This window comes from Pelodiscus sinensis, chromosome 3 (genome assembly GCF_049634645.1).
Source record: "Pelodiscus sinensis isolate JC-2024 chromosome 3, ASM4963464v1, whole genome shotgun sequence".
Lineage (NCBI taxonomy): Eukaryota > Metazoa > Chordata > Testudines > Trionychidae > Pelodiscus > Pelodiscus sinensis.
Genome location: NC_134713.1, coordinates 163,323,054 through 163,335,686, shown reverse-complemented (window position 1 = coordinate 163,335,686; position 12,633 = coordinate 163,323,054). Strand labels below are relative to the sequence as shown.

General features: G+C 42.9%; 1 protein-coding gene across 2 annotated transcripts in view; it reads right to left on the bottom strand.

Annotated features, from left to right (window-relative positions):
- The window catches only part of MOCS1 (molybdenum cofactor synthesis 1), a 53,660-nt gene that overhangs the window by 20,519 nt on the left and 20,508 nt on the right, over positions 1-12,633 (bottom strand). For both annotated transcript variants that reach the window (XM_075925388.1, XM_075925389.1), the window contains exon 4: positions 6,610-6,774. In XM_075925388.1, the coding sequence (XP_075781503.1) occupies positions 6,610-6,774 (165 nt within the window). The remainder of the gene's footprint in view (positions 1-6,609; positions 6,775-12,633) is intronic.

The following is a 12,633-nucleotide window of genomic DNA, read 5'->3' as shown; positions in this document are numbered from 1 at the left end:
AATTTCTCTGTACAGCTTGGCCCATCACTACCCTGCGTGTCACTAAAGTGGGTGAGCATAAAAAGTGTTTCCAGGTTTAAGGAGGGTAAAGCGCCTCCCCCACCCCAACATTAAATAATTCCTAAGTGTCACTTTTAAAAAAGTGACCCCCAGAAGAGGTATCTGTAAGTTGACCACTGCAAGAAGCCGCTTAATGAATCAAGAAATGGAACAAACATGCCCAAATCCCCAGCTCATCCCTCACCATAGATTTATATCTATTCCTAGAAAAGCAAATGGCTTTTGACATTGATTTTAAGGTGACAGGCAGCTTTTCATGGTATCCTCCTTTGATGAATTATCTAACCTGTCAGTTTGAAAGAGCTTTTAGGAGACCAATTAACCTGGCCTTGGGCCTTCCTGAAAGGATGAGAGAAGAATCAGAAATTGCAGGGACTGCAGTAGGAGAAGTAGTTAGCCTAATCCTCTGATACGGAGTCTCCACCCATCTTCCTTCTCCCATCCTCACTACTATCCCACACCAAGGGACAATCCAGTTTCTTTGTTAAAGTTAGGAAGAGAACTAGCAGCAAAAAATTTGCTCCCTGCCATGAATAGGTGACCAGGATGTGAATTGTCAGTCTAGCTCAGGGGTCTCCAAACTTTTCTGCCCGAGGGCCGCATTAACTATCAAACAGCAGTTCGGGGGCCGACTACACACTTGAGGTCCAAATAAAAAACAATCAAAACATGGATGTTGTTTTTAATTATGTATTTAATATTATTTTATTCAGTTATTATTTAATAACACATTCATACACTACACATGAACACCTGTATTAGTGTGAATGGTGAAATTGTTTCCTGGATGCCAAAATAGCAGACATTTCTGGCTTTAGATTTGTTGTCCCTAACATCAACAGTGACCTGAGATTATCATCGGACAAGTTTGTTCTCAAATTGTTCTTCACGTATTTCATTCTTGAAAATGTTTGTTCACACAGGTATGTTGTTGCAAAGATTGAAAGGTACCTTGATGCAAAACTTTTGACATTAGGAAAGTCTTCCTTGGGCAAAAACTGGTAAAAACCCACCAGTCCTATTTTGAACTTGTCCCTAAGGAGGTCATTTGCTTGCAACTCAATGACTTCCAGCTGCAGTTCATCTGGGCAACTGGCCACATCTGCTTCAAATGGGTTTTGAAACAATCTCACTTCTTCTGCCTTTGAATCCAAAAAGGTCTCCATGGGCCAGATGAGAGGGCCTCGCGGGCTGCATCCGGCCCCCGGGCCGTAGTTTGGAGACCCCTGGTCTAGCTCCTTGGAGACATGAGTTCACATCAAAAGCTACCATCACAATTCACACTATGTGCCCCTCCCACTTGCCCACTGGCAGTGCAGGCAGTGGTGCCGGAACCTCCCCTTCCCACTGTGGTCCCACCAAAGAGGGGTCCATACACATGATGGACTGAAAGCTCTTGGGGGCCAGGCCTTATTTTTGTTCTGGGTTTGTACAACGCCCAGCTCCGTGGGATCCTGGTTTGTGCCTGGGGCTCATACAAGCTACAGTAAAAGTCACCACCATCGCTGCTACCACGGGCATAGAGTACATGGAGAGTCTGTACAGCCACTGCCTGGCCTTTCCCTCACTGGGATGAACTGAACGTTCTTGTACTATTCATATCTGTGGCTCTTTTCCCTACCTGCTGTCTGCTCTCTTGCCTGCCTGGGTTCCTTAGGGCAGGGGTCACGGCTTCTGGGTTGGCAAGTGCCCTGTCCCCCATGGAAGCTACTGGAAATAAGCAAGTGGCTTCTCCCATGCAGTCCCTCTCTACAGTACTAGATACACAAAGAATGCCATGAACAAGACTGGGAAGAACAGAGAACTGGGAGCTTTCCACCCATCCCACCCTGGCTAGTTCAGGGTGGGCACATCAAAACGGGTGCCTAGGTGGGAAGCAGAGGATGCCAGTCCCACTGATCTTTTCCAACTAACAATTATAGCTCCTTGAATGCTATCCCTGTAAAATGGAAGGACGCAAGTGGGATGGAGGAGAGAAGGGCACAGGGCGAATCAAACTAAAGGACCTCACATGCCAGCAGCTTGAATCCATTGCTCATTTGCTTTCTCTCCCCACAAGTGTGTTTGCTTTGCTGGTACCCAGGAAACCTGTGACATCAATGGTGGCTTTACTTCCATTCATCAAAATGCAGACTCAACATGGCAGGGGAGATCATAACAGGCTGCTATAAACATGCCCCAGAGTCATGAACAGCACTGGGAGCCCAGCAACTTCTCAGGACTGAGCGGAGAAGCGACAGTGCGACTTTGGCAATGCCAAAAGGTGATCCTTAACTGAACCCAGAGGCCAGTCAACGAAACTCAGCCCCACGCCGCAGAACACACATGCACAGCTGGATAGGGATGATGTGAAGAGGGTGCAATGTATGGACTGTTGTCCTTCCTCCTCTTATTCCCAGCTACACCCACAGTCCCTCATTCTCTCTGAGGCAAGGTCCTATCCAGGTCAATGCTTATGCTCACAACCCCACTGGGGTGGTGTCAGCTGGGATTCCTCTGGGAAAATTTCATTCCTGGAGGAGTAGTAGTTTGAAGCCCGAGTTCAGTGGTGTGATTCTGTGATCTCATTGCCTCCAGAGGCCAGCTAAACAAATGAAGCAGGTTGTAAGCAAACACAGATAATCCCATCAAAGTGCAGGTGCCCTCCACTGGCTCATTCCATAGGAGGCGGAAGGAGCTAAGTTATTTATATGGCCCCTATTGTTGAAATACCAATTTGTAGTTCATTTAGCCTCCATATCTCCGTGAGGTAATGCTGGGCGATTGTCTCCATGGTACAGAAAGAGAAATGAAGGCTCAGACAGACAAAAGCCCAGATCCTCAAGATATATTTAGGTACCTAATTCATACAGAAATCAGTGGGAGTTTGGTGTCTAAATAGCTTTGAGGATCTGGGATTAAGTGACTTTCCCAAGGCTTCCTAGGAAATCTGTGGCACTGCAGGGAATTGAGTCACAGGTCAACACCCCAATCAGACTTGCTCTTCCTCCTTCATGTGCAAGTTTATTCTTCAGACTCCAGCACTGCTACTGAAAAGGTTCCCAGGCAATAGGATTACTAAGTTTTGGAAACCTCTCCCTTCCCCTTCCTCTAAAGTCTACTGAACCAGAACCTATTCTCTCAATACCCACCCCAAAGTGTCTACTCACTATGCTTTCATAGTTTTACCAGATCCTGTCTATGGTGAACTCTTCCCTTCACTATCAAACTTGCTCTGAAGTCATGAAAAAATACTTTAGGTTTTATTCATTTAAAAAAAAGAAATTACCCACTTCAGGGGTGTGTCTAGATTACATGACTTTTTTGGTAAAGGGATATAAATTAGGCATGTTGATATTGCAAATGAAGCTGGGATTTGAATTTCCTGTGCTTCATTTACATAATGGCAGCCGCTGCTTTTTTCAAAATGGGGCTTTCGAAAAAACGGCAGTTTAGATATGGATCTTTCAAAAATAAAACCCTTTTTTGAAAGATCCTGCAAACCTCATTTTTGAGGAGTACAGCATCTTTCGAAAAAGGGTTTATTTTCGAAAGATCCGCTTCTAAACTGCCTTCCCCCCCCCCCCCCCGCAAAAGCCCCATTTCGAAAAAAAGGCGGCGACTGCCATTATGCAAATGAAGAATGGGAAATTCAAATCCCGGCTTCATTTGCAATATCAATGTGCCTAATTTACATCTCTTTACCAAAAAGGGATATAGTCTAGACGTACCCCAGGAGTTATTGGTTTTACCCTTTCTCCTTCATCCAAAGTCTTAGAAAACTAGTAAATTTACTCTTACCTTTCTTTTTATACATTTTATTTAAACCCCTGGGAATTTTCCCCATCTATCCCCTGCACGTTTGGGATCTGTGGTTAGAAGACTTTTTAAACAAACATATATAATCACAACTTTTCGTAGCAAGTTTAGTGAGATGTAATTTATAAGCAGTAAATTCCTAGTGGTTTCCAATCAGATATCCAGGGTTGCTGTCATTCATTCAAGAAGCTGTTGGATCAAGTTCATCCCTTCAATAGGAGAGAAGGAGCCTCATCTTTAAGTGCATGTAGTGAAAAGCAAAGAGTGAGCAGGACTTCCATTAGTGCCCCAGTATACTTTTGAATTTTCCTGCACTATCTGCCATGAAGCAACCACACCAATGCCATTTCCTAGATAAGAGAGTGAGGGGGTGTCTACACAGCAAAGTTATTTCAAAATTAAGGTGGTTATTCCAAAATAACTATGTGAGCATCTACACAGCAATTCTGTTATTTCAAAATAATTTAAAAATAAACGGCTTATTTTGACTTCTGTAAACCTCATTCTATGAAGAATAACACCTATTCCGAAATAGCTATTTTGAAATAAAGTGTGTGTAGATGCTCCACTTCTGCTATTTTGATATAACCTCTCACCAGGACCATTCTAAGTTATTCCTCCTGGCGCTCTATATCGAGATAGCACATCACATTAGGCTAGCCTGCCTCAGGCTAATTTTGAGGCTTCCCTGCAGTGTAGATGTGCTATTTCAAAATAAGCTATTTCGGAATAACTATTCCGGAATAACTTATTCTGAAATAACTGTGCAGTGTAGATGCAGCCTTAGAGAGGCAATGTTCATGATAGTGGTTTTCAAGTTCCTAAAAGGGTATCACAAGGAGGAGGGAGACAAATTGTTTTCCTTGGCCTCTGAGGATAGGATGAGAAGCAATGGGCTTAAACTGCAGCAAGGGAGGTTTAGGTTGGACTTTAGGTAAAACTTCCTAACTGTCAGGGTGGTTAAACACTGGAATAAATTGCCTAGGGAGATTGTGGAATCTCTATCTCTGGAGATATTTAAGAGCAGGTTAGACAGACAGCTGTCAGGGATGACCTAGACCAGTGTTTCTAAATCTTTTTTTTAATATAAAGTACCCCCTGTACCCACAGTTTTCAGAGACACTTTTTTTTCTACCGTTGCAACACATTTGTTTAAACAACGTAATTGTAGCCGGGCGGACAATGAAATTTTGGGTGTAAAAAGTACAAAAATATTAAAATGCTGTAAAACTTAAAACAAAAATTCAGTTTTCTCCAAATTTCAGTTGTGTTGAAGTATCTCCCCAGACTTCTTGAGTACCCCTAAAGTAATCATACCACTGGTTGAGAAACACTGGTCTAGACAGTGCTTGGTCCTGCCGTGAGGGCCGGAAACTGGACTTGAAGACCTCTCAAGGTCCCTTCCAGTTCTAGTGTTAATGATTAATTTGTGTGAGATCTGTATCGAAAGAGTGAATTTCCTCATCAGGGGTCAGAAGATTAAGCAAACATGTATCCAGAAAGACACACACAGGTCACCTTTCCTCACCTGTGAGACACATAATGTGCTATTGTCTAGGGTTAGTGTGGTAGGGAAACACAGTGAAACCTTGGCTCATTAGCAAGTGCTCAATATATTACAGTTACTTTTCTGCAGCCTTGCAGTTTTAATTAGCTTCTCAACTTTATTGGTTCTGCAGCACCATCTGGTGGCAACGGGGAGACATTGTCTCTAAACTAGTAGCCAACATAGGTCAGTGGTGGGCAACCTACAGCGTGCATCTTTTCCCGCAGCTCCCATTGGTTGGCAATAGCCAATTGGAGTGGCTGGCAGCCGTACCTGCAGATGGAAGGTAAACAACCTGTCTGGAGCCCTGCCAGCGGCTTATCCTGTTGAGGTGTGTGCGGCCACAAGTTGCTCCCCACTGGATGAGGAGTTGGATTTAAAAAAATAAGGGCGTGAAACTAGATTTTTCCAATATGACATTCACCAAACCTGAAAATTTGGGTTGAACTTCATGTCGAGCATTAGGGTTCATTTAAAAGGAACTTTTAAATATACAATCACAATCATATTTTGTATTTGTGGCTGTTCTAGGTCACTGAAATTTACATTTGGATTCACTAGCTTAAAATTTTTTTACAGGATTCCTACCCCCTCATCAGTGACCTCAGGGTCTGTTTATCCATGTTAAAAAGTAGAGGATGTACAGCAGTACTAACTACACACAAATTAAATCAGCATAGTACAGAAATGTAGAACTGTAAGGGACCTCAGTAGGGCATCTAGTCCAGTCTCCTGCACTGAGGCAGGACCAAGTACGATCTAGACCATCCCAGACAGGTGTTTGTCTAACTTGTTTTTTAAAACTGGCCAATGATAGAGAGTCCACATCCTCCCTAGGTAATGTGTTCCACTGCTTAGTGACCATTATAGTTCGGTTAGACATTAGAAAAAGCTTCTTAAGTCTTCCTTGCTGCCACTTAAGCCCATTGCTTCCTCTCCTGGCCTCAGTAGATAAAGAGAACAAGCTGTTATTCACAAGCGTTCTTTATTCCTCCACGAAAAGGGGATTTGCCTGTGAGAAAAGGTTGTATAGAAGGGAAAAGGGAAACTCAAGCCAAGTGCAGATGTTTTAGGCTGGTCTTAAAGAAGGGAATTTCACTTCATTCCCAACAGAAGTTTGAAAGAGACTAGCTAAACAAACAGGAATATAAAAAGATGGACAATGTTACTCTATGACGAGAGAGAGGTTATCTGAATTTCTGTACCTTTCCTCCGGACGATGAACTCGAATTTGGCCGGAACAAGAGTATCCAAACTGATGTTAATGGCATCCAGTCCAGCATCCTTCAGCCGTGGCAGCAGCCTAGCTAAATTGATCCCATTGGTTGTGACAGCAATAGTTTGTAGCCCTTCTAGCTTGTACAGCTGACCTAGGAAACAGCAGGGGAAAGGAGAAGATTTAATGGTTAGAGTTCAATCACAAGACGCAAGACACCATTCTAGAGATCACTAGGGAATGGCATATGTACAATGGCAGGGAGGGGCAAGTTATTTTCCTAACAAATGTAGCCAAGAGCCCAAAACCCTCCATCTGCCAAGACCATTCACCCAATTACTTACCAATTCACTGCATAAGATAGCCAGAGAGGGACATTCACCCCTTACCAAATGGGCTTTATTAACAAAATCAGCACAGCTTTCTGTACCTCATTCTCTTGGGAGCTGTGCTTACTAGCTTACTAGAAAATAGCACAAGCCAGAGTCAAATAGTATTAAAGGAGCTAACATTTGGAAGCGGCAGTGATTTCAATAACTTCATCAAAATGCTCTGGATACAGATTAATTTTGCACTATATTTATTATAGCGAATTAGTGCTCTAACGTTGAAGGAAGGCCCACAGTCCAGAATAAATGAGTCCATCTCCCAACTGTCCAGTTCTGAAAGCTGAATGCCCATGCTAAAAGCTCAGTTGCTAACCGTCACTGTGTTAGGACCCTGACAGCATCCAGATCCTGAACTATTTGCACATATATAGCATCTTTTGTCCTGAAAGTTTTACACACTATAGCATACGATGTCTCATTCACTGAAAACGGCTTCACCCACCCCTGGGGGGGAAGTAGCAGTTACTTTAACAGCCCAAAGCAGCATTATACAAGCAATTTAAGATAGCTAGCAGAGCACGCTGTAGCCACCAAAAACTGTACAGGGAATTTAAAGGAGGTTACAAGACACTGTGGTGGTATAGTTTACAGTCTGGTATCTTCAGAGTTCGTCACTAGTATTAATACAAGCATTGCCAGTCTGAGTGATCAGCCTCCCACCCACTGCATTACCAACAGAGGGAACGTTCGTGTGGACAGGACACAGGCATTTTTACCACCCTGGCATCCAACCCTGCTTGGAGAAGTTCTGCACAAAGCATAGTAGTAAAAGAGCAGGAGGTCACCTAATCCCCATAGACTTAAGCACTCCCACCACTTCTGCCTTCACTGGTACCGCACCATTAGTGGTACTCAAGCCTGTCTGTATCCCCATACACAGCTGCCTATTTAAGGTGCAAAACTAAAGGATGACCTGCCTTCTACATCTGTTCGCTCCAGGAGTGAGCACTAGGCTCTATTCTGGTGCCTCTCACTGAGCTGGCATGGGAACAGTGGAACGCAGGTGCGGTGATGCAAGTGGCAGGAGGGGCTAAGCCAGCCTGAGCGCGTATCTAGTGTCTGACAGGCAAGCACTCAAGACCTTAGCTGCTCCCATATTCTATTTTTAGCATGTTAGTGCTAGTATGAGTATGTCTCATCGGGCTGGGAATACTCCCTTCAGCTGCAGCCAAACTGAGACCTTAAGGGTGGCTGGTGAAAGTACTTGTGGCCAGTGCAGAGGATTAGAAGATGTAGGCCCAGTACCAAGAGTATAGAAAGCAGAGGGACATTGGCGATGTTCAACAAGAACCAACTTTCTATTCACTTTCATTTCTGGAGGTCTCAAACCTTCCCCGTATACCAGGAGTGAGCTACTGTCTGCCAGCAGTTGTGGGAGAAGCACTAGCTAGCATCACCTTCTGTTTGCCCACAGGGGAATGTGCTGTTCTTTCAGCAAGGGAGAAGAAAGTACATCAGTGTAACTGCTTTTCTTGCCCATCAGCCATCCTCAGAACTACATCAACCACCAAGCTTCCAGCAACAGAGAAATGACAGCAGCCACAACTGACTTCACAGCTGTTAAGGCACAGTAGTATGCACAGGTTTAAGCAGAGTTGAATCAGACTTTCATGCTGCAGCCTGAAACAGATGGATTCCAACATGAACTATTACGTCACCACCAGAATTTAGCCAATTAGGCCAGAATGTGGTTCTCATCACTGCCTCTTTCTTTGTGCAATGGATACTCAACAATTCACTTGAGACTAACAGAAGGCACGATACTGGAAAAAAAGGAAAAAAAAAAAACACACACACCAAGATCTGAAATTAAGGACAGAACTAATCCTTAGAGTCTGCAGTCATTCACCAGGACCAGCCACTATCCTTGCTGGCTTGTTTATATGTGCAGGCTAAACAGTCAAACATCTGCAGCTATATTGTGTCTTGCGGTACTGTTTGACCAGTATACTCAGAAAGGATTTGAGAGAGATTTCATAATAGAGCCATGAGGTGTGCAGCTGGATTACGCTTATCGTAATCACTTCAGCCAAAAAAATAATCAGTAGCTAAACAAACACAAAGCCAAATGGCACAGTGACCCAATATAACTGGAGGGAGGAGGGGAGGGGATCAGATTGCCTAATTTGGTAATCTGAAGTGTGAGTGCAGCCTTTAGCATTAAATAAAGACGACAACCATTTTTTCATTTGTCGTCCATTCATGGACAGAACATTCTCTCTGAAAATGGCATATTCTCTTTCAATGGGTTCCTACCCTCCTACTGACAAATCCCAAGTTTCTATAACCTAGCAAAGCTGAACTAATTATTTAATACCAAAACAAAACAGAAGAACCACTCAAAGCAAAGGTCATAGATGGTCTTCTGTCACCAGATGGGGAAAATCACCAGTACTAGAGAGATAATTCAATTTAGAATCAGCTGATTTGGCTTTGCGGAACTAACTTGTTAGCATCTGGAAAACATGCAGACTTGTTGAATAATGCATTTATTTGTCTGCAAACTGCCATGCAACATTATGGGGCTGTGTAAATAAGACAATTTTTTATTTTGCAGATACTCTGACCGTAACCCCACACAGTCTTCAGCATCAGCTTGGAGATCCTTGGGGGAAATATTAGTAAAATAGTTGCACAAATATCTTCATGATTAATGAAAAACCCCTCCCATCTTGTCCCTTGACACAATTTAAAAGGAGTTTCTAACAAAACATAATCCAGGATATTCTGTTGGAATGCCCTACACTTGGATTTTACATCAGTTAGCAACATCTCTCGGGGGGGGGAGGGGGGAGAATCCATACCCCTGAGAGATGTAACTATGCAATCCAAACCCTCAATGCAGACAGTGCTAGGGAGAGAGCTGCTACTGTTTCTTAAGGAGGGGATTACCCATCTATCTACGCGATGGGAGAACCCCTACTGGTTTTGGCATAGGTCGTGTCTACACTGAAGCACTACAGCATTTTATATGCAGACATACTCACATAGATCACTACACCGCCATCAGAGTGTAGCTTCTTCTAGTAGCCAGAAGAAAGATTCGATTTAAAAAAGAAGGACTTATTTCATGGTCTGACATTTTTTCATACTTATGAAACTGGTAGGATCTTTATACCCATTTATTAGGTCACCTCAGGACCTTGTACTGAGGAAGCAAAAGGACACTGCATACACTGTGGTAAGTAGCAATTGCTGACTCATGGTGCACGTGAGTTTCTAAACAGTCTGAAGAGTTGCAAGCAGGGCTATTGATAAATAAAAGAGACCAAAGAACCTAGTTTCCCACACTGGCTTGAAGCCGCATTATTGTATTGGGGGAAAAAAAAAGGCAGGAGTAGGGTGTGTGCGTGTGCAGACTCAGCGTCTTAGCAGAACATGGCACTGATTATTCCTCTATCCCTTACAGACTTCAGGAGTTTTACTAGCAGCAGATCTATTACACTTTATATAGAGAGAATATTTATTCAATGAAAACTACACTAAATTCGGAGCATCAATATTGCCAACCCCCTAGGCACTACATACTGCTTAAGGAAAGCTTCTCAAGAGTGAATCATGTCTAGGGTTTGTAAGGGGCCTTAAAAGTGGAGCGAGACACTAAAAGGGTTTAAAAATCCAAAATAATTAGGAGTATTTACATATGCTTGCTTAGTTAAGAAATAAATGTCATGATTTCCCCATGGGGAAACAAAAACAGCACAGTTTTAACTGATGAAATCCAAAAAGCGAATTAAGTAGTGAGAGGAAGTGAAATGGAGCAAATTGGTTTCACTCTCCAATTTGAAGAAAAACACCATCAATGATTAATCAGAGGTTATTAAAATAGCAAAATTCAGATATGTAAATCATACCTACAGGTAAGTGTATATTTTAAATGACCATCTTGCAAAGGCCACTTCAAGATACTGATTCCAAAGCTATGTCTGCAGGGCATGATTTATGCCTCAGTTAAAAGGGCAATAACTGGAATTTAAACTCCTCTAAAGATAGATTTGTCTAATACCAGTCACTGGTTGGTTTACACAGCTGCGTCCTATTACATTCAGATTATTACTGGACTTCGATTTCCAGTCAGACCGGAAATATGTGAATAGTGTTTCACTAATACGTGAAACATATACTTGGCTAATGCAATTAACATCAAGACTATAGATTAGAAGTGTATTCATTAACTGAATGCAAAGCTTACCCACACTGTGTGTCTAAACACTGCACCACTGAACGTTTAAACTGCTTTCAAATAGTGTCACAGCACACAATGCTTTACAGGGAAGTGCAGGCTGTTGCTAAGGTGTACATCTTTTAGAAATGGCAGAAAAAGTAACATTTCCAACTAAATCTACAGCAGGGGAAGTTTATTCACCCAGAATTGAGCATTGCTGAGGTAAAACACCAACAGCATTTGCACCCAAAAGATGGCTGCGGTGCTAAAGTTTGTATCGTGTTCTCATGAAAACACATAGACATACACACTTATGTACACTACAGCCAAACAATGATGTATTAATAGATTTCAAACCATTCATATAAACAGGCTTGTAAATGTCTCTAAGAACTGCCCAGACTAACTACATTATTTACCAAGGTATTTCAAAGAGGGAAATGCAGGAGGCTAGACTGCAGAAAATCACTTGAGAATTAAACGCAGCCATCTCACACTCATGGCAATAAAGATGTTGCCCCCATGCCTATTTTTTTCCTACCACACACACATTTATTTGTCTCTCTTTAAGCAAAAGTACCCAAATGCTCAATCCATTTAGACAAAGTACCTGCAGCTCCCACTTCAAGATCAGCGAAACAACAAATAAAGGAATTCTCTAGTACTCAGAAAATGTTATTTAGAGTTACATAAAAGCAGAACAATTGAACATGGATAATTCCTTCCTGACTTCAGCCATATTTTTGTGCCAGTACAGGCAGTCCCTGGGTTACATGGATCCGACTTACCCCCTTTGTAAGTAGGGATCCGATGTGAGGCAACCCTGTACTAGCTGCTTCCCCACAGCAGACCAGGGAGATGCGAAGCTAGTGCCCCCCCACCCCCCAGCAGACCAGGGAGACGCGGAGCGGCTTTTCTCAGCAGACGCCTCAGCTTGAGAATAAAGGACTGAGGGAAGTGAGGTGTGGGAGAATAAAACTGAGCTCTGGAGAAATGTTTGGCTAGAGTTTCCCCTACAATATGTACCAGTTCCAACTTACATACAAATTCAACTTAAGAACAAACCTACAGTCCCTATCTTGTACGTAACCCGGGGACTGCCTGTAGATCACAATGGCTGCCCGTCACCTTCTCCTTCAACAAAAATGTTTCCTTCACTGAATCCTGCATTCCGCTCAAAGGCTAGAGAGAGTGCAAACAAGATTCAGAAGAAAACAAACTCTTCCCAGTGATGCATTGCCAAGAAAACATCCTCACCAGACAGGTCAAGCTACTGGAAACAAAACCAGTCTTGCTGGTTGTTTTTCACTCCCTACAGTTGGCACTCTCATTTTACTGGGAAAGAGAATCCATCCCAGAAGCTGGGTCTGCTCTAATTATAGGCCAATGAGCATCTGACTCCTTGGAGAAGTGGTGTGAATTGCTGAACACTCACACTGCCCCAGGGAGACCCTGCAGA